Here is a 26412-nt window from a genome sequence, read left to right on the forward strand (position 1 = left end):
GTAACTCCGTTTTGTTTCATAATTTAAAAAGAAAACCACGTAACTCCAGTAAATATTTCAGAAAATTGATTATTATGAAAATCATTCTGGGCATTTTTTTAATGGGATCTACTATAATAGATTTCTAGAAATATTTATACATACTAAAATAAACAGTTTTTATGGTCTCCTGAAAAGTTTTAGGAGATACGAGGTTTACGAATTAGGGTAACGATATGCGTTAAGCCTGGTTCGATGTATAGTGCTATTTGAGATATCTGAAGTATTAAAATGTTTTTGGCAAATAAATTTATTTTTAAGTACACACACAGAAAAAACAAAAGCTTTCATTGAAAGAAATTGGGCATCTAATCAAATGCACCAGGCTTTTGTATATGGCGAAATGAATATTTCTTTAGTATAATTCCACTATTTCATTGAAAAAGTCCACAAATTCAGACTTTACCTCAACACGGTATGCTATTATAGTAAGAGCTACATTTCTTAAGCCGGCTACACACGATCCGGCAGACCTGTCAGTTCGAACTGAACAGTCCGCCTGGAGTCCGGTCGCCTGAGCGTGTATATATTCCGGTCAACTTGTCAGTTAAGACTGTTCAGGCGGCCGGAGAAAGATCAAATATATGTTCGTTTATCCGTCCGGCCTGACGTACTCAAAGACAAGCCTGAACGTGTGTATGGCACGGCCGCCTGTTGAGACGTCAGGCTGTCAAGTGAAACAGTTCAGTAGTACAGAACCAGAGTACAGAAGTCGTTATCATGTCGCGAGCAAGAGAAAACACGTGTTTAGAAGAATTTATCGCGATTTATCGCAATGAGTCGTGTCTATGGCAAGTAAAATCGAAAGACTATCACGACCGTGGCAAGAAAGAAGCGGCGTATTTAAAATTAATAGAAAAATTGAAGGAAATTGATCCTTCTTGTACGAAGTCTACTGTTTTAAAAAAAATTAATAATTTGAGGAGTAGTTTTCGAAAAGAAGCAAAAAAAGTGAAGGATTCAATGAGGACGGGATCAGGGGCCGATGAAGTTTACCATCCCAAACTTTGGTATTATGATTCGTTGAACTTTGTGGAAGACCAAGAAGTCTCTCGAAACTCTCGAAGCAATATCTCGGATGACGAAGAAAGCGAAAATGAGGTAAGTGACAGAAACATTCAGTAGTTTTGTTTGTTTATTTATTGAATAAACACACATTTTTTTGTGTATATTTCTAGGGTGGTTTAAATTGGACGCTCTTTTATGGGAACACTCTTTATTTGAAGAGATAGGAACAAATGTACCACAGTGCCTGAGGGGCAAACAGGGGTGTTCCCATAAGAGAGCGACCAATTTGGACCACCCTATAAAATAGTATTATTAGTAGGTAAGTTTTTATTGGATGAATCTATCTTGCCAAGAAACTCTACCCTCATTCGTAAAATAACTCATAAAGGCCTCCCTAACTTCTTTTGCTGCATTCGTTGTATTTCCAAATGGTCTTCGTTGCAAGCTAGCCATATTAGAACCTTGTGAATTCAATCCAAAATGTGTCACACCTTCTTCCGTATCATCATAGTCTAAGCACTCTGGAGGAATATATGTTGTTGATGACTTAACTATCAAAAAGTTATGTAACATGCAGCATGCCATTACAACGGATTCAATATTTCGCGGTTCTAAATTAATGCAAGTGTGAAATATCCGAAATCTGGCAGCCAATATTCCGAATACATTTTCCACAATACGTCTAGCTCGTGATAAACGGTAGTTGTAAATTTTTTTCTCCCTAGAAGTCAAGGCTGCCTGTCGAAAAGGTTTCATTAGGTCTACCCTCAATGGAAATGCATCATCTCCTATGAATACATATGGTAGGCTTCTGTCGGTATTCCGGATAGTTTCTTCTCCAGGAATATTCAGGAGATTATTTTGTAGTTTTTCAAAAAATTTGGTATTTTGTAATACACCACCATCAGACACCCTGCCATTTGTTCCGAAATCGCACATTAAAATACGATAGTTTGCATCAACTAAGGCTAATAGCACCATGCTATTAAAACCTTTATAATTATAATAGTACGATCCGCTTCCAGATGGGGGGATGATGCTCACATGCTTGCCGTCAATGGCCCCAAGGCAATGGGGAAAGTTCCAGAGTTCCTGAAATCTCTGAGAAATGTTTCTCCAGTCTTGTTCTAGTCGTGGAAACTGAAAAAAAGACAATATTATGCATTATGCATGATAAAAATATGCATGAAGAATGTCTGGCGATAAATTGTGTATTTTTTTCATTTTTTTTTCATGCTTTCAATTTATGAAATACGATTAAGTAATACAGTTATAAAAACCATAGATATTTCCACACACAAAAAAAAAACTAACCAAACTGTTCAAAAAATCTTTTGTTACAGGATAAATCACAGGCCGAAACTTTAAACACAAATGCACACAGCTCTCAAATTGAACCTGAAACCCAAGATTCTACTGAAAAAACTTCAAGTGTGGCTTCAGGTTCGCAGTTTCGCCATAGACCGACACCAAAATCTCAAAAAGCAGATGACCAAACACAGTTAACAAAAGAAGTACTAGCAACCGTCAACAACCACTTCAAACGGCCACGCACAGCGGATGACCGGTTTGACATTTTTGGTAAAAACGTTGCTATGAAACTCAGAGATTTAACCAACGATCAGAGACGCCTTGCAGAGAAATTTATTAATGACGTACTTTTTGAAGCTGAGGGTGGAACATTAACACCACATCATAAACTGGCTTATCAGCCACCTTTGTCTAATCGTTATCATTCGTCCAGTACCTATTCTAGCCGGCCAAGCTTTCAACTCTCCGCAACACCAGCACCACCGCAGCAGTTGCTACTACTAAACTCCCCTTCGTCAAATGAATATTATTCGAATCATTCATCTAGTTCCAATCCTAGCCGCCCAAGTTCTCAATTATCCGCAATATCACCAACACCACCATCGCAGCAGTTGCTACTCCAGAACTCCGAAGCTTCAATTGAACACCACTCCCAGAATAACATGTTTTTTTCCCAGTCAGAAAGTGTTCAAGAAATGGAACCGTCGGCATCATCTCGCCAGTACCAGACTGCTAGTTCTCTTTTAGCTTCATTCACTTATGCTGATAACAACTGATAACTGAACTTGTTTTTGTATTTTCTATGGAAGAAATATAATGTTTTTGTTTATATATTTAATATTTACGAAATATAATGTTTTTGTTTATATGCTTAATGTTCAAGAAATTTATAATGTTTTTGTTTATATGTATGTTTAATATTAAAAAAAATTGTTCTTACCTTCATAAAATCCTTGTGTAGAACTTCCCATATTGCTTCACAAGTTTCAGGAATAATGTAACTCAGAGCTTGAGGTGATATAATAGTGGAAAACTTGAGGTCCTCATAGGTTTTTCCAGTAGCTAGAAACCTCAAAGTTGCCGTCAGCCTTTCGTGTGCTGGGATTGCTTCTCTCATTACAGTGTCTTTTCTTTTTATCAAAGGTGCTACCAATGATAAAAGTTGCAGATACGTATCTTCATCCATGCGTAGATAATTGTGCCAATCCTTGGGAGCTAACTTCAGGTCATTCAGCAAATTCACATGAGAAAAAACGCTCCTTTTTTTCAACCAATCTTTACACCATACCGTACGTTTTTTTGGATTTCTTTTTACCCAAAGCAACTACTAAGCCGAGGAGTGCTAACGCGTCGTCGTCAGTAGAGGCCATGATTGAGACTGATATTTCATATTCGCCTGAACGTGTGGAAGGTGGCCAGTCCATCAGGCGACCGGTCTTCAGGCGGACTGTTCAGTTCGAACTGACAGGCCTGCCGGATCGTGTGTAGCCGGCATTACAGTGAAGTCACAGTTTTTCGAAACTAGCAACGCAACAGCTTGAAGTAAAACATTCTTCTCTTGAGCCAAAAGCACTGCTCCTAAAAGACTGTTATCAAGGAAACGTGGTTACTGATAAGATCTTTATGTGTTTGTGTTAAAAACAAAGTTTTTTAATATAAGGAAATAGTGAACTTGATCTAACACTTTAGCTTTTAAACCAACATAAGCGTGTTTTCTTTGAAAGTATACAATTACTGCTTCTAAAAGAATACGGTTTTGGTTTAACAAAATATGTTTGATAAATAATAAACTAGTGAGTTTAATAGAACTTCGTCAATTTTTGACCCAAGTTAAGCGACGCACTTCTTTAAAAAACATAGGGTTTTGTTGCTAATCCTGTGGTGGTGTTGTCCCAAGATCATAATCGTTTGACATACTGCAGGGTCTATTGCCGGATCTACATAGGATGATACCTAATATAGACGACGCGCCATATAGAATTAGTTCAATGCATAAATTATTTTTAAGTATTATTAATTAGGGATGTTAAAATCTTATTTTTAATTTGCTGCATTGAAATTTAACAGTTATGGAGCGTCATCAAGCTAACCGCCGTAGAAATTTTTTTATTAATCAATACTCAAAGATTTTAAATTTAAGTTTATTAGATAGTAATAAATGATAAACACACATCAAAAATTTTAAAAATAAACAAACATTCTTAACAAAACAAATTCTTATTTTGAGTTATTATTGTATTGTGTTTGAGTTACTTACTGTGGAAATGTCTTCTTCAACTGTGGCAATGTCCGAAGCGGTGGCAATATCGGTTACTGTGGCAATGTTCGCCGTGCTTTCTTCAGCCAAGCTCTTTATTCCTTTTCTTAGCCTCACCTGGTCCCCAATTGTTTGAGCAATTTTCGACAGATCGTCCTCTGTTAACGCCAGTAGAATGTCCACCTCGTCAATTTTCTGTTCTAAAACATAGATAATAGTACGTTAGGTATTATTAATTTAGGATTGATATCGCAGCACGGAACAATGGCGGATGTAAATAAATCACAAAATTCTCTTAAAACAATACACAATTGAAAAAAAAAGTATGGACTTCGAATAATGCCCTTACTGTTTAATTAAACAAATGTTTATAAATTAAGACCACTTCAATTTATATTTGCCAAAACGCAGGTACAGGTACAGGTATCTACATCACGTCATTATGTGCGACTTATAAACAAAAAAACTTTATTCTTAAAGGAAGCAGATTTAAGCCAACATTGGCAAATACTTGGCGCGAAAACATGGGACTTAATCCAAGAGAACAGAATTTGGCTTAATCGCCCCATCTTTAAAGTAAGTGAGCCATCCGAAGCCGCTCATGATGATAATAGGCTTCCGTTGCGTGCTTTGCTTTCTTAGTTATCGGTTTCAGGGTGTAAAAAATACGTATCACATCTAATGAAACTATACTATTATAGCGTTCATTAAATTACAACTAAAACTTAAGCATGTTCGGAATGATTTTACAACCTTAAACTGATAAATTTTAGGCGTCCTTTCGTACAAGTAAAATACAAAATATATAAGTACTTATACATACCTTCAAAAATTGGCCACAAATGGGCCAATTTCCATTGCTTCAGCAATTCTTTTAAAGTCATTTTTCAAAGAAATGCTACACAGAACAGGAACACACACACACACACAATGATCCACACTGTTACAATTTAAAAATAAATTAAACGCCAAACGAGGGAACGCTGACGCGGTGTTATGCGACCGCACTTCTTGACTTCTATAAAATTTTCTGTCCTTCTATTTTCGATGCGAATCCATTCAGATATTTTGTTTCAAATGCACAGAGCTTGACCTAAATGCTAAACAAAAAGAGTGTTATTGGGTCAATTGAGGAGAAAACCACTCTTACTACAAGGAAATTCGCGAGTTTGGGAGTCGGCTAGGAATACTTCGTCCAAAGAAACGATACTTGGACTTATTCAACTGTTACTTGATAGAAGTCTATGGTGTATTATACCTTGCATCACGACCGCATGATTTTCAATTAAGACAATAAAAGTTCAAATGCATCGTGGTGTACGTTTAAGATTCAATATTTGCTCATATTAAGATATCTCTTCTTCAATTAAGTACTACGCCCTTCTTTCAAAGAAATGTGTTCCAAGAACCACTAGTCCTTTAGTTTAAAATACCGACTTTTTTCAGTGCATTTAGAAGTCGTTTCGGACTTAGTTTCGTTATTTGTTAAAGTTATTTGCGAATTTCGCTGTGGATCATCATTAAATGTAGTTATACCTAGGTTTATGCTTGCATTTAACCCTAAAATTGTGTCATTATTGTTTTTCTCCACGTAAAAGGGTAGTGACAATTCTAAATTTAAATGTTTTACATACAATGAGCATTTCCCTAGTATGGGTATTCTTTCACCCGTAAAGGTTGTTAGTATTTCACTTGCATTGGTAATTCTGTTACTATTATACCCTAGACGCAAACCACGATTTTTCACATCTACTTACTAGAACAATTTCCTGCTATCACCAGACTCACTTCTTTTAAAGAAACTTCAAAACACAACATCGTCCATCACCTTGAAACTACTGGACTTCCTTTAGTTTCAAAAGTAAGACCGCTTCCGCCTGATAGATACATAGCTGTAAAAAAGGAGAATTTGAGACAATGATGGAATTGGGAATATGTCGTCCATCGAATAGTTGGTGGGCAACTCCTCTTCACATAGTTAAAAAGAAAAACGGAGACTATCGACCATGCGGAGACTACAGAAGACTCAATGCCGTCACAACACCAGATCGCTATCCCATTCCCCGATTGAACGATTTCACGTACCTCCTCACCCCAAAACAGCCATAATAACGCCGTTTGGCCTGTTCGAATTCACTCGAATGACATTTGGATTAAGAAACGCAGGTCAAACATTCCAACGGTTCATGGATATGGTTTTTCGAGGACTTGATTACGCATTTGTATACATTGATGATATACTTATTGCGTCTAATAATTTCCAAGAACACGACCATCTAAAGGAAGTATTTCGTCGCCTGGATTTGTACGGAATTACACTCAATCTTTCAAAATGCGTCATGGGTAAAACAGAAATAGAATTCTTAGGATACAAGATTTCAAAACAAGGAATTAATCCATTGGAAGATCGAATTGAGGTTATAAGCAACTACCCCAAGCTCGTAAACGTTGAGCAATTACGAAGATTCATCGGCATGTTGAATTTCTACTGACAAAATCTTCCTAAAGCCTCAGAGCAGTAATCCAAGTTGACTCAATACTTTCACAACGCAAAAAAGAAAGATCGCACGAAAATCGTTTGGAATGAAGAAACCAACATGGCATTCGAATATTGTAAAAATAGTATCAAGAACGCTGTTACACACCCGTCGCAAACAGCACAACTCATTTTAATGACTGACGCATCTGAAACTTGCATCGGCGCATCTCTTCAGCAAATAAAAGAAGATGGCACACTACAACCATTAGGATTTTTTTCCAAGGCATTAACTGAAACCCAACGTCGGTACAGTACATACCACCGAGAACTGCTAGCCATCTACATGAGCATTAAATATTTTCGACGGTTAATAGAAGGAAGGCTACTAAAAATCTTAACAGATCACAAACCGCTGGTATACGCCTTCAGCAAACATACTAAATCGCCGATTTTCCCGTCACAGATAAATTTGATCACCTGCATAGGACCGCTACCACCGTCTGAAGGACAAAGTTACTGTGTAACAATGATAGATCGACCCACCAAATGGCCTGAAGTAATAGGGAATTAAAAATAAGATCGCAGCGCCGCGGTGGACAAATTGTAAAGCTCTGCAAGATATGTAAACTTTGCTAATCTTTGCTGTTTTGTATATATAAAGTGTGTATGTTTTGAATTTTTTGAAGTAATTATATACGAGTGGATCACGAAATAGCTTATTTGAAGTAAATTGATACAAGCGCAACTTCTGCCGTTCCGCGTAAGTAATGCATAAGTTCAATAATCTAACCTGACGTAAAATATTAACTTTCTAGGTTATGGAGAACAGATTCTCGATATGTGACTATCTACTGTATATAAAAGGGACAGATAATTCTAGAGTGGTGTATGAAGGGGAACATGTTCTTAATGCAGGACACATCATACTGTGTGGAGTAACAAACAAGGAGGAAAATCGTCTAACGTTGTATGCACTTTGTTTACAAACGAGTGCCTTACAAAGTGCACCACATAAAATCGAAGGGACTTTAGTGCATGATGACGAAAAGTGGGTTGTAGAAAAGTTTGCATGTTCTTGTAAAGCTGGGCAAAGTGGTCGATGCAAGCATATTTCAGCAGTTTTGCTACAATGTTCAAGGTTTTATTTAATCTATGCAGGTTAAACAGATGATATTTTGATATCCTTGTTGTAGGACTTCCCTCGATAAACTTGAAGCAGTTTCGCAAACTGATATTAAATGCACATGGTCTGCTCAGAAAGGCAAAACACAAGATAAATATAGAGCAATTCCTGTTAAAGAAATGCCGTGCATAAAGCAAAGTGATGGTATGAAATTGGACGAGGCAATTTTAATGGGCATACACGATAATTTGGTGTCTAAATTGCCAAATTCAGCATTGACATTACACAAGTGAGCAATTTAATGTTACAATGTATATTATGTTAATGAACTTTGTAGGGCAGGACGACGTTGCACAAACCTTTCCACCTTTAAGAATGAAGAAGTGTTTACTCCATATGATGAGCATGATGTAGTCATTTTAAATCACGCAACGCAATCAATTTTAATGATGGAATTGTATCATTTTCATGTAAATTTCATAGGTTCTTGTTGTAAAGAATTGTTCGATAAACACTTATTGAAAGATATTGACGAAATATTGCTTAAAACTAAACAGTCAAAAGAATTTTGGAATATTGAAAGAAAATTTAGGGTTACAGGTTCACGAATTTATGAACTATATACGTATAAATCAGATGATTGGCAAAAAAAAGCAAATCGTTATTTTAATCCAATAAGTTTCATGAATAAATTTACTAAGCATGGCATTGAGCAAGAACCAGTTGCCCGACAGATTTTTATGGATGCTACGGGCTTGAAAGTTGTAGAATGTGGATTGGTTGTTTCTCACTTTAATTCCTGGCTTGGTTATTCACCTGATGGAATAATTGTTGACCAAGACGGTAATCCAAAAGAATTAATCGAAATTAAATGCCCATTTGCAGGTATGTTGCAATTTATTATTAATCTAAAATAATTAAATGACTTGTTTTAGGTGCTACAGACCATAGGAAGTGTGGTACCTAAATTAAAATACTTGCAACTTGAAGACAATATTTATGAATTAAAAAAAAAACACAAATATTTTGCACAAGTGCAACTTGGGATGGCGATGCTAAATGTATTTAATTGCAAATTTATTATTTATTGTTCTTTTGATAAAAGCATGTTAATTCTAGATGTACCATATAATTACGATTTTTCAAAAACTTTATTGTTTAATGTTAAAGGAAAGTATTTTAAAAAAATGTTACATGTAATGTGTAATACATAAATTGTTATAAAAATATTATTTTAAAAATTTATCCTCTGCTAAAATTGGTGCTGACAAATTAGTAATTGCACAAATAATTATTATAATGTCATCAATGTAGTGTACAAGATTCCACTGAAGTTTCCCTCCTAGAATTTTAAAAATTTTGAGGCGTTGATTAGTGCGTTCAATGTGCACTCTGGCAGATGCTATTTCTTTAGTGAACATTGCTTCTCCTTCGTCAAATTGTGCTTTACCTCGAAGAAATGGTGGACGATACAGCTTAATCTCATACATTTTGCAAATGTCTTCAATTAAAAATCCCTTGTCAACCATAACTGCAGAACCTTTTTCTAATTTTTTGATTAATTCACTTCCTTGAAAAATAATTTTATCCGATGCTCTCCCTCCATATGCTTTACTAACAAAAGTTACTAAACCTGCTGGAGAAACTCCTGTCATAAATTTTACTGTAAGTGCACCTTTATAGTGTGAATAGAACCGTATTCGGCAACATAAACATTTTGGCGTCTGAATAAATATCTCAGTACAGTCTAAGACGATTTGAGTGTCTTGGAACTTTTCAAAACAGATTGGCATGTTTTGTGAATTTTCTATTTTTGACGGAAATACGATCACTGATTTTAAAATGGTGGAAAGTAACTTTATCATTTCTATAAAATAAATTCTGCACAGGACACTACTTATTCCATATAAAACTCCTAGGATAGTATAACTCAAATCACATTTTAGTTTAGTAAATGTTAATGACACTCGATCCTTGACACATAGTTTATGTATTCGAACATCTTTATATATGATTGCAATAGACGCACAAATTTCATCCAACAAAATAAAACTATTCAGTCCGGTTAAACTTGTTAAAGCTTTTTCAGTTTGAATAAAGTGGGACAATGTCAACTTTGATGGTGTATTGACTTGAATTTGAAAGTCTCTGAAAGTTTTTGGTTCACTGTTTTGACTTTCAGTTTGTATTAATGTTAATAATGCATCAGCCGCTTGTAGTTCCTCAGTGGTGGGCACTGTGTCGATATTTTCATGACAATTGTCTTCAGTTACAGGATCGGTTGCCGGTATATCCCTTAATTCTTTCATTTGGTTTCGTATTGATAATCTTACTCCACGATTCGATGGTGCTAATTCCTGTACTGAACCATGAACAGGGTTAGGTAAACACATCGTAGGAATAACATTTTTTTTCAAATTCCTCCTTTGACGAACTAAAATACAAAATAAAATCATAACAGTTTCACACTTTTTCATTTACTTACTTGTAAAGAAATCATTTTCAGTAAAATGTAATGAACAAACTTTCATGAATTCACTAATGTTTTTTCCTATTCGAAGTTTAGTTTTCCAAATATATCTGCGATTTACGATTTCCCAAACGCCCAATTTTGTCTGAATTCGTACTGTGTCGTTGACGTTAGGAAATTTGTGGAAACTTATATCAGGGGTTCGCCGCTTCAAAGAGTTACACCCGGGTACACAGCAAAATGTATTCGCCATACCCACTACACTTGTTAATTAATTACTTAAATTTCTCAAAATTTTAACACAAGCAGATTAAACACGATAACAAAGCAAAATAAACGAAATTAAATCACCCTACCATACAAACGGTCTATAACCATTTGTTTGTTTACATATCTTAGGTACGTTTGAGCTAATGACAGTAGAGGTCGCTTTAATTATCTTAAATACGCCTTATTCGAAAGGTCGGAGCCATCTAACGTTTACTTTAGGAACCATGGGGTATGACCATCAATTTTTGCGGGAAAATAGTTTACGTGTTATCGCAATGAGATGAGATGTTTTGGCAATTTGAAATTATTGACTTTGTATGCCATAAATGCTGTATTGTTTATATGTGGGAGGTTTGTGTGAATTCTACGATTGATTGTATGAATGTTAAACATTCGATTCTTTTTTATAGGATGGGTGTAACGTGTAACAGAAACTAGGTTAGAAACTGATATTTATAAAAATGGCAAGGTAAAGATTGCTAAATGTATAAGGATTACTATATCTGTTGAATGTTTTAGTGTATTAGAGGAACCAAATGCACCATGGACCAAAAATTTGACAAGGCTACATGAAATAAATTTTACTGAAGATGTAATCTTAACTTACAATCAAGATTCAAACTCCAAGAAAAGTGTGAACCTTGGATATAGGATGTTCAAAGCACATAAAACATCAAATGTTTTTATTGCAAATGATGGTAACAAGATATTTGTAAAAGCTAACGTTCAAGCTTCTTTCACGTTAAGCAAAAAATATCTGTGCAAAATACTAATATATGTGCATCTGAAAGTAGAAATTGTCAAAGCGTCATGTGGGTGTCCAGCTGGTCTTAGTGGTGCATGTAAACATATATATACTTTGTTATGGAGCGTTTTTGATATTGCGAAGACACACGCAAGTAACTTAACAGAAGTAGCGTGCACATCATTACCACGGAAGTGGGGTATAGGAGCGAAAAGTAGGACTCCTAGAAGTGCAACCAAATTTGCTGAATTGAATTTTATAAAGCACGATGTGAAAAGAAAGGCAAAGAACACTGAACGTTTGATATTACAGCGGAGAAAAAATTTGGCAGACATTCAACTAACTGTTCGGATTGACAAAAAATATATTGAAATATTAAAAAAAGGACTGGCAGATAATGGCATAGGAGAAATGTTTCAAGATGTTTTGCAGGAAAATCATTTAAAGCAAAATTCCCCTTTACCCTCACTTTTTCCTAAAGAAGCTGAATTATTGCCTAGTGACGATGTTAATCATGAAGCTATACAAGTACCAATATTAGATTTGTGGAAAAATGAAGTAGGTGAAATAATAGGAAGAAATAACTATAACGTGAAGTTGTTAGAATGCTGCCAAATAAACTTAAGTCAAGCCCAGGATCTTTTCAAAAACACAACTACTCAAAGCGTATCAGAAAGGTGGAAAAAAGAACGGAGTAAACGAATTACTGCTTCCAATTTTTATGAAATCATTAGACGGAAAGCAAGTGTTACAAACGCGTTTGTAAATAAAATTTTTAAATGTACAGAAATACGACAAACTGCAGATATGGCACTTGGGTTGGCAAACGAGGAGAGAGCACTAGAGAAATATAAGATATCGAAGAATCTTGTGGGCGAAGAAATTAGTAAAGTGTTTGATGTAGGATTAGTAGTTAATCCTGGGTGCCCATTTTTAGGAGCGACGCCTGACAAATTAGTTCAATTTACATCTGGCAATAATGTCCTTATAGAAATTAAAACTTTAACAAAAGCGATGAAACTTGAACTGTCTGTAACAGAAAGTATTAAACAAAATTATTGCAACTATCTTTATTTTAACGAAAATAATCACATTGCATTAAAACAGAACAGTAAGCAGCATTTTCAAGTTCAGGGTCAAATGGCTTTAAGTGGTATTTTCGAATGCGATTTAGTGGTTGATAGTGGAAGTAGTTTTTTTATTGAAAGAATCAGTTTTGATCCACATTTATGGAAAACATTAATGTTACCAAGTTTAACGAAATTTTATTTTTTACATTTTGATAAATCTTGTAATTTGTAATGTTCACACCTATTTTTATTATATTACTTATGTGTATTATTTTATTTAATTCTAGTTTGTAATGTTAAAGTATTGTGTAGTATCTATGTCTATATATTAAGCCTAACTGTAGATTACTTATTTCTATTTATGTTGCATACTTTTCTATTAAGTAAAGGTTCATTAATAAAGTTCTGCAAATGGCAACAAATTTTCCAAATTTGGTTTAAACTGCAATGTGCACTATTCGGAAACACAAATTTTAAAATTCTGAAGGTTTTAATTTCGCTTATTACTCTTTCTACATGAATTCGTAACGATGCAATTTCTTTTGTTTTCTCTACATCTGCTGGAGAAAATTGTTTCGAATCTGATGCAAGGAAAGGTGGTATATTTAATGCAACTCCACGTGCCTCCAATTCGTCACGAATGACATACCCTTTGTCGGCCATAACTGAATCGCCAGGTTCTAACAATTGTAAAATGCCACAACTGTTGAATATTTCCTTATCACTACTCCTCCCGGGATACAAATCTGAGATAAAGGATACAAAACCATTAGGGGTAATACCTAACAATCCTTTGGCCGTATTATGAGATTTATATTGTGAATAAGTGTAACTTTGAACAATAAAATCTGAGGGCATTTCTATAAATAATTCGGTACTATCGATCACCACCCTTGTGGTTGGATATTTATTTTTAAATGATATAGGCATATACTTACAAACTAAATCTTTACTTGGCCATATATTAATTTGGTTTAATGTCACACTGCACAAATTTATCCAAAAAATCACAATCTTACTTATTGCACTTTGGCTTATACAAAATCGGTAGGCCAGGTCTTGTTCTAATAAGCCTAACCGTAACCTACAGCAAAATACCAGTGCTTGTTCCTTATATGAGAGCGAAGAGGGTCTGCCTGGAATGTTACGTTTTGCTTTTCTGTATGGCAAATACATGAACTTTAACAAAATTTTAAATCTATTTACACTTTTGAAACCAGTATAAAACTTTAACATTTGTTCATTATTAAGTATGTTTGATAAATTAAAACTTATTGCTTGTCTACAGCTCTTCATTTGATGTTCTAATATTTGCAGTTTTAGCCTTACGTTAATATTCTTTTTTCTTTGCGTCTCTAACTCATTTTGGATATTGATGAGCTCTCTGTTTCTTTCCATACAGGTGCATTTTGCAAGCTGTTCTTTTAAAAGTAATATTTCTTCATTCATGGTTTTAATTAAAGCAGACACTTCTTCTCCACACATATAAGGAAGGCCATAGTTGTGGTCGTTACTTGCCGTCACACTGTCCGTGATAGATGGTAGCACTAAAAATAAACTTTTTAGTTTTTAGTTATCTATTTGGGTCTTAAAATGAAATAAAAGCCACAATGATTATTAATTTCTACAGTAAATAAATAAATGAATGCTACTAACTTGTTTTAAAAGGCATTTGTTTGTAAGTGTATCGTGGTGTTTGTTGAATTTGCAAAGTGGGCCCATGCGGCGACGCTTGTTGAATAGGCAACGTGGGTTCCTGCTGCATATTACCTTCAAATTCGCAGTGTGGAACAATCTCTTCATATTGTACATTTTGGATCGCTTCATATGCTACAACATACTTAAGTTAACCTTTAGCATTTCATAGGTTATTTCACCTACATGATGGTACTAATTGTAATCGTTCATATGTCTTGTGTTTAAAATAAATAGGATATTTGTCCTCATATCTCCTTTTTCCAGATTTATTAAAATGTAAACCGCAGATGCGATGGTATTGTGTGGGTTGCCACAAAGAATATTTACCACGATTTCCAACTCTATTAATTCGATTAATCCAAATCTGTTTTTCACTAGAGTCTTTTGGAAATGTATGGAATGATACATTCCGGTTTGCGATTGTATCAGATTGACAACCTGGTACACAACACCGTTGGCCCTTTTTTTTCACTTTCGACATTATATCAACTAAAGCACATGAAATATTTATTGCAAAGGGTATTATTTCTACGTAAACACAAAATAGAGGTTACGTTATTATGTTTACGTACAACATCGTGAAGTTAGTTAATTGCAAATGCATATAATTCATGGGAGTCGCTAAAACAGGAATCATAGAACTGGGGTCAGATTTCCCATAATGCATTTCTTCAATCGAATAAGGCCAATTCCCTATACCAGTTTCCGACATCACAGCACAAACAATCGCACGTGTTCTATACAGTGTTGCCAATTTGAGGGGAATTCCCCAAAATGAGGGGAATTGAAAGCATATGTGGGGAATTTTCGGGGAATTACATATTGTGGGGAATGTTGGGGAATTTGAGCATTTTGAAAATAAATACCGTAACGCGGCTCACAAGTCGTAAGTGGTCGAATGCGAAATGCGTTATGTTCTCGGATTCAGTTTACTTTATATTCTATGGTTTAATGACGCCACCTACCGACCCTTTTGCTATGTGAAATGCAATGGCAACATTGGCAACGCTGCTGCTTGACCGACTTACTGACGTGAAATTAGGCGGTCAGGACTGGGGGGAAAATATTAAATTCGCGAAAATCAACGAACGATAGATGGCGCTGTAAAAGTTTTGTTTTTAAAAATAGTGGTGAACAACAACGCATTTCTATGTACGATTACGTTGTGTAGTGGTGTAGAATTACACTTTTAGAGTGTATTAGTTTGAATTTGTTGTGTTAATTAGGTAAGTTGTAATGTAATTATAATAAAAATTACTTATATTTGTGTGAATGTTTTAGAGCGATGGTGGTTATTGAAATTTCCCTTATGGACATCTTAGAGTATGTGGGGGATCGTAAGCGCCCTTTAATAGAGGGAGAAGCCGTTTTCAAGGCAGGACACATTATTTTATGTGGTTTGGAGAGTGAAGAACCAAATGTTATCAGAAGTCTTTGCCTACAAACGTCTGCCTTAAAGCAGCTACCACACGAAATTTCAATTAGGTTAGATACCCCAACTTGGCAATGTAGATGCAGTTGTAAAGCTGGGCTGTCGGGATATTGCAAGCATGTCATAGCAACATTAATTTATGTAAACCGGTTAGTAGGTACTTATCTATTTGTTTATAGATAATGTCTTTTTAGTAACGAAAATTTAGATTTTATAAGTTGTACCGAGCTGCGACAAAAATGGGGGCAAGAAAAAAAAGCTGTCCAGGAAATGTATGCCACCAAACCTTTTTCTGAGTTCTGTCACCCAACAAATATAAAAAAGAGTGACATTGTGATAAGCAGCGAAGTCACAAAAATGAATTTTAACCTTTTGGTTGCAGGTGAGAACATTGTTTTACATTACAAAATTGACTAATGTTTTGTATAGCTGTAGGCAACTCCGCATTGTCCTCTTTTAAGCAAAGAAGTTTACAAAATATTACGGAACTGCCACCACAAAAGCGGAGTAGTGTGTGCGAAGTAGTAGCAGGGGGGTCAAATGAGTCCAGTTCACACCAAACTGACCAGATTACTAGTAGTTCAGTAAAGACCGAGACAAAGACTGAGAAGTTTCAATCCCTGTATGTATTTGATTATTTTATATTTTTTGTGATCAAATTGTTTCAGATGCATAGAAAATTTAATCAACTTCATGGATGCAAATGAATATACACAGAAATTTGAATTTATAATATTATTCATAATTTAAAAAAATGTTGTTTATCTCTACTTGAGACATTACACAAAACTAACCGAAAAATTGCAGCATGCACAAAACAAGGCTCAGAAGAGTGGAAAGAAGAACGGCAGTTACGGATTACTGATATATATTTGGGGATATTACAAAATAAATGTTTAAATGTGTAATTTAGGATCTACTTGTTACGCGATATATACTTACGGCAATCGAAACCCCAACTGGGAGCAGAAAGCATTAAGTTTTTTTTCCCCTAAAGGGTTTACGAATAAATTTGTCGCACATGGAATTGCTTGTGAAAAGAGAGCATTAAACACGTTTAAGAAAAATACAAACTTCAATGTTATTGAAGTTTCTTTAATGGTTTGCAAATATATGCCATGGCTCGCCTATTCTCCAGATGGTGTAATTATGGAGAACAATGTTCCAACTAGTCTCTTAGAAATAAAATGTCCGTACATAGGTAATACAAACTAATACCCATTTTTGTATAATACACGGTGATTTTACAATAATTTATATAATTACATTTTTAGGAAAAGAAAAAGGCACAGAACACTTCTTTGATTCATGTGACTATCTAACGGAGGTCAATGGTGAAGTGCTCTTGAAAAATCGCCATAAATATTATGCGCAAGTGCAGTTAGGAATGGCTTTATTAAATTTAAGAAAAACTTATTTTATTGTTTATTCTTCATTTACAGATACATATTTACAAATAGTTGTACCATATAATGAATCGTTTTCGACAGATTTAATTAATACTGTTACTAACAAATATTTTCAACACATGTTACATTTTTTTTGTTTGAATAAAGAAAAATAATATTTATTTTTATACATTTGATAATGAATCATACAAAGAAACCAATTACTGCATTTTGAAATTGCAAATCTGATTCAAATGAATTCGTAAAGCAACTAGAATTTGTCTTCCGCTAGTATAGGAGAAGACATATTAACAGTTGCTGCAATAACTGTCATAATGTCATCCATGTATGGAATCAAATACCAATCAATTTGATTATTTAAAACTGAGAAAAGTTTCAAGCGTTGGATAGCACGTTCTACATGTACCCTTGCTCTTGCGATATTTGCAGTTGTCAATGCTTCTACTTTAGACAATTGTGTATTTTTTCTTAAAAACGGAGGACGAATCAATGTAATCAGATTTTCTTCACAATCTTTTTCTATGAGTATGCCTTTATCGACCATTACTGCATCGTATGGATCTAATTTATTAACAACATTTTCATTACAGAAAATAGCCCTATCACTGCTACGACCACCATATGCTTTGCTAACATATGAAATAAGCCCTGATGGTGTAATGCCTATCAAAAATTTCATGGTATGGCAACCCTTATAGTGCGAATAGCTCAAAACTCTACACTTTAAACAATTTAATTTTTGTATTTTAATTTCTGTGGCATCCAACACTAAACGGGTAGCTTTAAAATCCTTAAAACACAAGGGTAAATTTTTACGTATTTCATCTTTAGTTGGCCAATAAATTGCTGGTTTAATACTTGCTGCCAAAAACGATAAATATTTATAAAATGCTCTTTTACAACTACTAATGTTCATTCCAAAAAGAACAGCTAAACAAACAAAAGATAAATTTGTTTTGAGCTTACACATCACTAGCACTACATTATTTCGCAAGTATTCACTGTTTTCTTGACAACAGTTTTGCAAGCACTTTACATATGCATTTAAATCCATTGAATTGATACCTGAAAATAGAAACAATTAGGTGCTAAATAAGTAATAATATTATGCTTACCAGTAAAGTGAAGTAATTGTTCATCATTATTCAAAAGTTGACTTAACTTAAATGGAGGAGGATCGACCTGTATACCTTTTGAAAGAGAAAATAATGATTCTTGAGTAACTGGGGTAACATCTTGGGTCTCATAGATCTGTGTAGAGGATTGAGGTACTTCTCGTTCCATATCACTTTCTAAAGTGAGGTTCGCATGAGATGAGGCTCCAAAATCCCGTGTTGAAACATCTGGTGATGAAACATTTTCACCATGTTCTGGTGCTTCCAATTGTGATAGCCTATAATTTATGCAAATAAACTATCAAAATCTTAATGTTAACAGTTTAAATGCCTTACATTGTCCTATTACTTCGATGTACTAGCTTTTTTACTCTATCATGTGGTCTAATTGGAATGTTTTGAGGTACAACACCCTTTTTCAATCGCTTTCTAACACTGATAGAAGTAACTAAAATAAAAAGTTATAAACACATACAATAATTGACAACCACATTGCACCTGGCATAAAGTCTTCTAATTTAAAGTGTTTACTACACACAAACATTTCCTTAGTTATTGGTTTTCCTATTCGCAGTATAATTTTCCAACGTTGACAATCTTTCCAATTATTTGGAAATCTGTGTAAAGAAACATCACTTGTGCGATAAGTTGAACACTTGGGCACACTACATATTCTTCGAGATTTTATACCCTCAGTTTTGTGCACGTTTTGCATATTTAATATTTACGAAACTACAATTATCCAGATAATATATCCACTCAATGTTATATGGAAACGTTTATGGACTATTTGCGTAATAAACTAATTCACTCTAAACTCATAAATTACCTAAACGAGCACGTCGTTTACAATACAACAATATGGGAGAATATATATTGTTCACCACTATCGTGTTATACAAAACATTCCACAGATGTCGCCCACTTCGTGATTTTTGCGAATAACCTCAAAGTGAAAGGTGTTCGAGTTCATCATGTTCTAGTAGTTCTTGTACAGTTGTACCTGTACGTTTGTTTTCAAGTTTACCCATATTTTGAAGGTTAGCTTACACTGGCTAAAACTATTTAATATAAAGGATTTATAGTAGTTGGGCAGGTAACCGTTAAGCTCAAGGCAAAGGTTTAAATATAACAATACAATGGATAAATGGTTGCTTCGCTTATCTAATGCTAACATGGACGTAAATGCTAATCATTCTGCAACTTCTACATCTTGTACAAGCACGAATTGCATTTTAATACCATCGCAGGAGCAGTAGAAGAGGTATATGCAGACGTAGAGGTAGTCGAGCAGGTGGGTAACATTTATTTACAATTTATAAGTACTTACTTCATTGCGCATTTGGTAGGATTCAACCGAAATTGTTAACCAGGAGCATGACCAGGAAGATGAAAGCCAAGATCGGGAATATGCAGATGCTGGTGTGGAGATTATAAATGAAAATTTAAAAGGCAACAGAAAATACAAACGAAAAGCTGTAAGTGTAACATAATATTATTATTTTGTACCTAGTTATGAAACATGTAAACTTTTCAGGGTGATGACAAGTCGAAACAGTTAAATGCAAAGAAGACGAGAAATGATCGCGTTTATAAATTTTGTAGTTCTTGGCTGTCAAATGAAAATTTTAAACATTGGTTGGAGAGAGATCAGAAAAAGTTAGTACATCTGGTAATGAATATGCATATTGCAAAGTTTGTGATATAAAAATTGTTGCTCACAAAAATAACATACGGAGGCACAGTACGTTTGGTAGACATAAGGAAAGTATTACACAGATATCAACAAATCGTAAAATTACTGATATGGCTAATCAGTCACTCAATAAAAATTCTCGCCGAGCAGAATTAAAATTATGTGGTTTATTGGCTTCAAATAATTTGCATTTATATTAATGGATACACTAAGTCCATTACTCAGTAACATTTTTCCGGATTCACAAATTGCGAAAAATATTTCACTCAAAAGATCAAAGGCTACAGCTACAGTTAAACAAGGGCTGGGTAATGTATTTAGCTTGGAACTTTTTGACGTGTTACGTAAACGAGGTTCCTTTTTCTCTCTCATAATGGATGAAACTACTGATATGGGAACTGTTAAGCAGTGTGCATTTACTGTAATTTATTGGTGCAATGAAAGCAACAATGTTAAAACACAGTTCTTTGACATGGTCGAAATGGGAGCAGGTACGGCTCAGGATCTTTATGATTGCCTAAAAAATGTAATTTTACAGAAAAGAATTCCATTATCCAATTTTGTAGGTTTTTCATCAGATACATGTAATGTGATGTTTGGCAAACATAACTCTGTTTATTCTCTTTTAAAGGCGGATATGCCCGATGTAGTGTGTATTAAATGTTCTTGCCACTTAATACACCTAGCTGCTTCTAAGGCATGTTTAAAATTGCCACGCTCTGTGGAAGACCTGCTGCGAAATTTGGGGTCACACTTCAGCAGAAGTTTTGGCCGACAAACAAAATTTAAAGAATTTCAAGTATTTTTTGCAACAGAAATTCATAAAATTTTATCGCCAGCAGCAACACGATGGCTGTCATTAGAATCCTGTGTAAACAGGGTATTAGAGCAGTATGACCCCTTAGTTGCATATTTGACAAGCTGTGTATTTGAAGACCCCTCACGAACGACAGAAGACATGCTAAACACTATGCGAAATAAATTTACCAAAGTATATTTGAAATTCATGTCTTACACTTTGAGATTATTAAATACTTTTAATACAATGTTCCAAACAGAGTCGCCACTGCTCCATAAAGTAAAACCTGAAACAGCTAAACTTTTAACAATTTTATGTTCCAACTACTTGGATACAAAGTAAGTAGGTAAAAGGCAATGATATTTTTAAAATTGACCACGAAGATAAAAATCATTTTGTTCCATTGGAAAAAATGTATCTGGGCATAGCAGCAACAGATACTCTATATAGCTTAAAAAATGATACAGACTTTTCCTCTGCAGAGCATGAAATATTTCTAAAAGTTGTCTCAGTTTTTATGTCGAATTAGTGAGTCAAATAAAAAAAAGAATTTGTTTTTGAAGATGATATATTTGACTTAATAAAAATCTTGGACCCCGTCACTGCTCAGTCTTTTGAAGTGAAAAGTTTGTATCCAATTGTGAAAAAGTTTCCTATTTTAAGGGAATTTGTAGACATTCAAGAATTGGACAATGAATGGCGTACACATGCATTTACGGATTTTACTGTACATGATATTCATCAGGGTACTGACCAGGCTCTACTGGAAAAAGTGTTTGCATTAAAAAATACGGCAAATATGCCAATATTTAATAGTTATTTACATAATAAGTCATGAAAGTGGTCGTTTACATGACGCGGAGGCTTATTGAAAAGTACGAGGACGCGCAGCGTCCGAGTATCTCTTTAATGCCTCCAAGTCAGGTGGACTCACTTTCATGACGTATTATGTATAAAATTTTACCTGAAACCGCAACATGCAGATAACTTTTCCAAATTAAATTATTCATATGTGGAAATTTTGATACCTAATCACGCATGCTTTAATTACTTTATTTAATTGTTTCCATAGAGATTTCAAAATTATTAAAACAGTCAGTGTCATTTTTAATGCAGTTTGCATTTTATGCTTTGTACTTTTCAACTATACAGCCTTTATAACTATAGACCATTCGCACCTTAGTATGCAGTATGGGGCTTATGGAGAAACAGTACATGCTTGCCAAACTTATTATAGGATCGATTACTGCACCGTAAAACGGTAGTTTAGACACTATTTATTACTTTTTAACCTAACCTCAGAAGTCAAAAAGGTAAATTAATAACAAGTTGTAATTGTTTGTCAAATGTGGCCGAGAACAGCTTGTATTTATTAAGTCCCCAAAAATTTACAAATGTACAGTATACATATTAGTCACTGGAATCGAATTGAAATTCATCGGAAGATGACTGCGACACTTGAATTATAAATTCTTCAACATCATCTTGAAGATAATCTGCTGCCCACATGCCATCTTCGATAGTTTTCACGTGATTGACATAATGTTGCCAATTTTGAACCGTAACTTGTGAATAACCCATTTTTATTAATTCTTCCATGTCCTTTATTTTAAATGTTTTGTTATTCATTTTGATATGATGTTTAACTTGAGCCCACACCATTTCAATGGGATTTAATTCACAATGGTATGGAGGTAAACGGAGAATCTCGTAACCTTTTTCTTGTGCAATAACATCAAGCTTATTTTTGTCGTAGTGATGCCGAACATGCGCAACAGAAGCCAGTAGGTCTCGTTTTAATGGATTTTCTTCAATCGGTACATTTTTCTCACGAAGCCAATCTATAATGTGTTCTTTTCTCCACGACATTGTTGGTATCTTCTCCAACTTTCTACTGTGGTACGAGGCATTGTCAATAACAATGACTGAATTCGGTGGCACATTTGGTAGAAGCTGTTCAAAAAACCACTTTTCATAAGTGTCTGCATCCATTTCGTTGTGTGCATCAGCAGTGTTCTTTTTGCAGAGAAAAGTCAGTTCCGCGCCCGGAATAAAACCTCACCACCAGCATGTACTAACGCAAAGCGAGGCCCTAGACCAGTGGGTGATTTTAAACCTGTACTGAGTCCTTTGATGAATGCCTGACGATTGCTTTCAACGGTGGTGTCATGCCACGCCCTGCTCACCGAATGACAAATGTTAACCCATGACTCATCCGTATACACAATATTTTTACCTAAAATATAAATATTATGTAATTTGCAATTAAATATAATAAAAAGATTAAGCACCTTCTTCTCTCAACTTCCTGATGCGACGTAGGTATTTATGTCTCCATCGTATAATATCATCCCGTTCAATAAGGATACTCTTGCGGCCAACCTTCTTAAATTCAAAACCCATATCTTTCAAGAGATTGAATAATGTGGTGCGTTTAAAGTTGGGTAGATCGTTATCGTCATTTACGGAAGCTAAGATGCTGTTCATAGTTGGTGGAATATTTGTAATGAAGAAGTTATGCACTTTACTTCAAATAACTGATTGCACATTTTCATCATACACATGAAGACGATCATTGCTTTGTTTCCCTTTTCTTTGCTTGCGTTTTTTCGGGCTTGATACACCTTCGTTTCCGTCTTCCTTTTTAATGGCATAGATGCTCCGTTCAGAACAACATAAAGCTTTACTTGCTTCTTTCACAGCTGCAGTAACGTTCATCGTTCCCGAGAAATAGTTCAGCACGTTGATAATGAGGTGTTTCTCCTTCCGGCTAAAACACTCTCCTTTATGGCGTTTCACGTTAGCAGATCCTGCTTCAGCTTCGGCTTCCATTTAATGGGATATTCTAAAAAGATGAAATCAAATAACGGTTCTACAAGAACACTCAAAGTTACCTTGTATATAAAGTACGAGATGGAGGCGTTCTTAAAAGAACGATTTTTAAAGCAATGAGACAATAAAATGTGTTAAATACGAAAGACAAAAACGAACCACACACGTAATGACAATACAAGAAGATTTGACGTTATATTTTGTTTTAAACCCAGAACAAAAAACTTAGAAGGGAAACGTAAACGGGAACAACTGAGTACAAATATAATTAGTTTGGAGAACATTCAATAGATGGCGCATATTTAGCGTGCTTGTTAAAGTTACTAAATCTAGTGACTTTAGTACGTGTCGCCATTATGACAGTTGAATTTTGAATTTTGATTGACAGCTTATTGTGCTTTAAGTATAATTACTATTCATTATTACAATGAATTATGCATATACAAATCGAAAACGTAAATGTTGTGTGACAAATTGTGAAGACGTTTCCCAAAAATGGAGCCCGAAGTTTTTATAGAATTGGTTTAGAACATAATGTGGAAGAAATTTACACAAAAGTTTTTGGTTTGTGAACGTCATTTTTCTGGTTGCGCTTTAGAACCTGGAACACGAAGAGGTTTAAAGCGTGTGGCAGTTCGCACATTATCTTTAGCAGGTAACACTAATTGAATTGTAATAAATTGCTACATATTTTGTTTTTAGAACGATCTTGAGAGCATCATAAAGTGTAGAGTTCCATGAAGTTGATCTTGTATCTTGTATATCCATATTAAATTAAATATAACTCCTTGATTGGATTAATTGGAGTTGTTACTTATAAAGTGGTCTGTACTCTTTGAAGCCCCTGACTGTTGAGGTGCATCGGCATTAAACTGAATTTATCTGGATCCCTAACAAACAAAATTGGACTTCACTGGCTGGATTCATTTACCTTTTAGGTTTCAGCTAGTCAAATCCAATGTTATTGTTACAGATCCGGAGAAATGCAGTATAATGCGGACGTAGCTTACATTTTAATATTTAAATTTGGCGCCATTCACGCAAAAGCTGCGGAGAACATACACGAGATGGCGCGTCATTTTTACATTACATTAGAGTTTCCATTCTAAGTTTGTTGTTCTATGGTTTTAAAGCTTAAATTCAATCATATGTAAGTTTGGCATCATTGCGGTAAGGAATAAGGATAGCGTTATTGAAGAATGACGCAAATTAGTAAAGGAGGGATATAGTCCATAAGACCCCATACTGCATACTAAGGTGCGAATGCTCTATAGGTACAAAATCAGGTATCAGTGAGGAACAGTACCTACGCAAGACGTTGTGATAATGTAGCCGAAGCTGCGGCCGCCGTAGTGCAATATTCGCTCCCCACAAAGTCAAGAAAAAGATACGAAGGGGCGTGGAAACCTTTTAATGATTGGCGCAAAACTAAAGGACTTCCACACATATTCCATTAATTGTTAGTAATTAAAAAACCATTATCCTTTGTGTAGGTATATTAATAAAAATATGCACATTGTCTGCATTATAATTATCCAATCGTTGATTGAATAACTTATTCAATGAACGATCTAATTGTTATTTTGCATGTACTAGGACTGTAATGGGAGTCAGGCAAAATATTACAGTACTAGTCAGGTAAAGATCCACTTTCTTATGTCAAAATAGCCCTGAAATTTAGATTTTCTTGACGGTTTCAGGTAAAAATTTAAAAGTTGTTTTGGGGTTTCTCTTGATCCTTCCATTTTCTAATGTTTCTGTCGAACGCATATTTTAGTAATCTTCGCAACATAAAAACAGAGAATCGGAATAAATTAAAAAGTGATACCCCTACAGCTATACTATATTCGAAGCAGGGCATAGAAAAAGCAGGAGGTGTGGTTCATTTTGAACCAAACGAAAGTATGTTAAACAAAAATATTTGGGTTGAAAAAGAAACTTAGAATCATTAATTACAGACGTACCCTCTGTTTACCTTACAAAAATAGATAAGATCCACTTTTTATACTTAATAAGGATTTGACATTTCCTATATTTGTATAAAACACATCGTTTTTAATTTGGTATGTTATAGTGTAGAACAGTAGTAGCCTCTGTGCTGTATGTATAATGTTTGTATTTGTATGATAAATATAGCTAATGTATATTATGTACCTTGTATTATTCGAATAAGGCTTGTAAAATGTTTATAAAAAATTGGAAGTAAGATTACGGTTTTCGTTTTTGCCATTTTACAGTCGCATGTGGGGAATTGTGGGGAATTTGACTTGTCATGGTGGGGAGAACGGCGGAAAGCCATTGGCAACACTGGTTGTATATCAACATTGGATCGCCAGATTTGGATGTCCGACACAGCTTACAAGTGACCAAGGACGTCAATTTGAATCAAATTTATTTCGCAACTTAATGGCAATTATGGGAATCGACAAAATTCGCACTACTCCTTATCATCCACAAAGTAATGGAATCGTAGAACGTTTTCATCGTACACTGAAAACGGCACTCAAAATTAGACTTAATTCCACCCACTGGACCCAACATCTACCAGTCGTTCTTTTAGGATTACGCACAGCTCTCAGGGACGATATTGGAGTAAGTCCTGCACAACTCACATACGGGACTAACATCCGCCTTCCGGGAGAATTTTTCAGTTTTACGG

General features: G+C 34.8%; 9 protein-coding genes across 13 annotated transcripts; 4 read left to right on the top strand and 5 right to left on the bottom strand.

Annotated features, from left to right (window-relative positions):
* The first annotated feature begins 493 nt into the window (after positions 1–493).
* On the top strand, positions 494–3183 carry LOC116176326. Its single transcript, XM_031494833.1, has 2 exons — positions 494–1140; positions 2391–3183. Exons 1-2 carry the CDS (start codon positions 760–762, stop codon positions 3132–3134), a joined length of 1125 nt encoding a protein of 374 aa, XP_031350693.1. The 5' UTR covers positions 494–759; the 3' UTR covers positions 3135–3183.
* Positions 1121–2410, bottom strand: LOC116176487 (protein ALP1-like). Its single transcript, XM_031495093.1, has 2 exons — positions 2092–2410; positions 1121–2039 (listed from the first exon to the last, which is right to left on the bottom strand). Exon 2 carries the CDS (start codon positions 2026–2028, stop codon positions 1375–1377), a length of 654 nt encoding a protein of 217 aa, XP_031350953.1. The 5' UTR covers positions 2029–2039; positions 2092–2410; the 3' UTR covers positions 1121–1374.
* A 758-nt stretch (positions 3184–3941) lies between the features above and the next one.
* LOC116176553 lies at positions 3942–5984 on the bottom strand. Its single transcript, XM_031495179.1, has 3 exons — positions 5439–5984; positions 4616–4815; positions 3942–4311 (listed from the first exon to the last, which is right to left on the bottom strand). Exons 1-3 carry the CDS (start codon positions 5497–5499, stop codon positions 4189–4191), a joined length of 384 nt encoding a protein of 127 aa, XP_031351039.1. The 5' UTR covers positions 5500–5984; the 3' UTR covers positions 3942–4188.
* Positions 5985–7657: 1673 nt separating this feature from the next.
* Positions 7658–9209, top strand: LOC116176338. 2 transcript variants are annotated; one of them, XM_031494864.1, is made up of 5 exons: positions 7658–7854; positions 7910–8232; positions 8288–8506; positions 8555–9102; positions 9153–9209. In XM_031494864.1, exons 2-5 carry the CDS (start codon positions 7913–7915, stop codon positions 9182–9184), a joined length of 1119 nt encoding a protein of 372 aa, XP_031350724.1. In that variant the 5' UTR covers positions 7658–7854; positions 7910–7912; the 3' UTR covers positions 9185–9209. The 2 variants fall into 2 exon arrangements, with proteins under 2 accessions (XP_031350724.1, XP_031350717.1); XM_031494857.1 differs by having other exon boundaries at positions 7658–8232.
* A 209-nt stretch (positions 9210–9418) lies between these two features.
* On the bottom strand, positions 9419–11110 carry LOC116176259. Its single transcript, XM_031494745.1, has 2 exons — positions 10703–11110; positions 9419–10651 (listed from the first exon to the last, which is right to left on the bottom strand). Exons 1-2 carry the CDS (start codon positions 10938–10940, stop codon positions 9447–9449), a joined length of 1443 nt encoding a protein of 480 aa, XP_031350605.1. The 5' UTR covers positions 10941–11110; the 3' UTR covers positions 9419–9446.
* A 32-nt stretch (positions 11111–11142) lies between these two features.
* LOC116176234 lies at positions 11143–14116 on the top strand. 2 transcript variants are annotated; one of them, XM_031494726.1, is made up of 3 exons: positions 11143–11308; positions 11368–11426; positions 11477–14116. In XM_031494726.1, exons 2-3 carry the CDS (start codon positions 11419–11421, stop codon positions 13002–13004), a joined length of 1536 nt encoding a protein of 511 aa, XP_031350586.1. In that variant the 5' UTR covers positions 11143–11308; positions 11368–11418; the 3' UTR covers positions 13005–14116. The 2 variants fall into 2 exon arrangements, with proteins under 2 accessions (XP_031350586.1, XP_031350578.1); XM_031494718.1 differs by having other exon boundaries at positions 11143–11426.
* Positions 12758–15155, bottom strand: LOC116176188. 2 transcript variants are annotated; one of them, XM_031494676.1, is made up of 4 exons: positions 14654–15155; positions 14514–14602; positions 14429–14477; positions 12758–14319 (listed from the first exon to the last, which is right to left on the bottom strand). In XM_031494676.1, the coding sequence occupies exons 1-4, from the start codon at positions 14949–14951 to the stop codon at positions 13118–13120; spliced, it is 1638 nt and encodes a 545-aa protein (XP_031350536.1). In that variant the 5' UTR covers positions 14952–15155; the 3' UTR covers positions 12758–13117. The 2 variants fall into 2 exon arrangements, with proteins under 2 accessions (XP_031350536.1, XP_031350530.1); XM_031494670.1 differs by having other exon boundaries at positions 14429–14602.
* Positions 15156–15492: 337 nt separating this feature from the next.
* On the top strand, positions 15493–16893 carry LOC116176475. Of its 2 annotated transcripts, XM_031495078.1 has the most exons (6): positions 15493–15696; positions 15752–16051; positions 16097–16284; positions 16332–16524; positions 16571–16766; positions 16816–16893. In XM_031495078.1, the coding sequence occupies exons 2-5, from the start codon at positions 15756–15758 to the stop codon at positions 16650–16652; spliced, it is 759 nt and encodes a 252-aa protein (XP_031350938.1). In that variant the 5' UTR covers positions 15493–15696; positions 15752–15755; the 3' UTR covers positions 16653–16766; positions 16816–16893. The 2 variants fall into 2 exon arrangements, with proteins under 2 accessions (XP_031350938.1, XP_031350930.1); XM_031495070.1 differs by having other exon boundaries at positions 15493–16051.
* Positions 16894–17561: 668 nt separating this feature from the next.
* On the bottom strand, positions 17562–19788 carry LOC116165081. The gene is made up of 4 exons (XM_031479366.1): positions 18925–19788; positions 18763–18874; positions 18427–18704; positions 17562–18376 (listed from the first exon to the last, which is right to left on the bottom strand). The coding sequence occupies exons 1-4, from the start codon at positions 19139–19141 to the stop codon at positions 17562–17564; spliced, it is 1422 nt and encodes a 473-aa protein (XP_031335226.1). The 5' UTR covers positions 19142–19788.
* Positions 19789–26412: the final 6624 nt, after the last annotated feature.

Source organism: Photinus pyralis, unplaced genomic scaffold, assembly GCF_008802855.1.
Source record: "Photinus pyralis isolate 1611_PpyrPB1 unplaced genomic scaffold, Ppyr1.3 Ppyr1.4_LG1, whole genome shotgun sequence".
Taxonomy (NCBI): Eukaryota; Metazoa; Arthropoda; class Insecta; order Coleoptera; family Lampyridae; genus Photinus; species Photinus pyralis.

Coding starts and splice junctions, on each gene's coding strand:
- LOC116176326 (XM_031494833.1), top strand. CDS start 760: ATGTCGCGAGCAAGAGAAAACACGTGTTTAGAAGAATTTATCGCGATT. Junction 1,141..2,390: donor ACGAAGAAAGCGAAAATGAG/GTAAGTGACAGA, acceptor CTTTTGTTACAG/GATAAATCACAGGCCGAAAC.
- LOC116176487 (XM_031495093.1), bottom strand. CDS start 2,028: ATGGTGCTATTAGCCTTAGTTGATGCAAACTATCGTATTTTAATGTGC.
- LOC116176553 (XM_031495179.1), bottom strand. CDS start 5,499: ATGACTTTAAAAGAATTGCTGAAGCAATGGAAATTGGCCCATTTGTGG. Junction 4,816..5,438: donor TTTGTGGCCAATTTTTGAAG/GTATGTATAAGT, acceptor TCTATGTTTTAG/AACAGAAAATTGACGAGGTG. Junction 4,312..4,615: donor TTGAAGAAGACATTTCCACA/GTAAGTAACTCA, acceptor CGTCTATATTAG/GTATCATCCTATGTAGATCC.
- LOC116176338 (XM_031494857.1), top strand. CDS start 7,913: ATGGAGAACAGATTCTCGATATGTGACTATCTACTGTATATAAAAGGG. Junction 8,233..8,287: donor GTTTTGCTACAATGTTCAAG/GTTTTATTTAAT, acceptor TCCTTGTTGTAG/GACTTCCCTCGATAAACTTG. Junction 9,103..9,152: donor AATTAAATGCCCATTTGCAG/GTATGTTGCAAT, acceptor GACTTGTTTTAG/GTGCTACAGACCATAGGAAG.
- LOC116176259 (XM_031494745.1), bottom strand. CDS start 10,940: ATGGCGAATACATTTTGCTGTGTACCCGGGTGTAACTCTTTGAAGCGG. Junction 10,652..10,702: donor TGAAAATGATTTCTTTACAA/GTAAGTAAATGA, acceptor TTTGTATTTTAG/TTCGTCAAAGGAGGAATTTG.
- LOC116176188 (XM_031494670.1), bottom strand. CDS start 14,951: ATGTCGAAAGTGAAAAAAAAGGGCCAACGGTGTTGTGTACCAGGTTGT. Junction 14,603..14,653: donor ATTACAATTAGTACCATCAT/GTAGGTGAAATA, acceptor AGTATGTTGTAG/CATATGAAGCGATCCAAAAT. Junction 14,320..14,428: donor ACAAATGCCTTTTAAAACAA/GTTAGTAGCATT, acceptor GTTTATTTTTAG/TGCTACCATCTATCACGGAC.
- LOC116176475 (XM_031495070.1), top strand. CDS start 15,756: ATGGTGGTTATTGAAATTTCCCTTATGGACATCTTAGAGTATGTGGGG. Junction 16,285..16,331: donor TTTTAACCTTTTGGTTGCAG/GTGAGAACATTG, acceptor TGTTTTGTATAG/CTGTAGGCAACTCCGCATTG. Junction 16,525..16,570: donor ACTGAGAAGTTTCAATCCCT/GTATGTATTTGA, acceptor AAATTGTTTCAG/ATGCATAGAAAATTTAATCA.
- LOC116165081 (XM_031479366.1), bottom strand. CDS start 19,141: ATGCAAAACGTGCACAAAACTGAGGGTATAAAATCTCGAAGAATATGT. Junction 18,875..18,924: donor ATTAGAAGACTTTATGCCAG/GTGCAATGTGGT, acceptor TTTTTATTTTAG/TTACTTCTATCAGTGTTAGA. Junction 18,377..18,426: donor ACAATTACTTCACTTTACTG/GTAAGCATAATA, acceptor TTCTATTTTCAG/GTATCAATTCAATGGATTTA.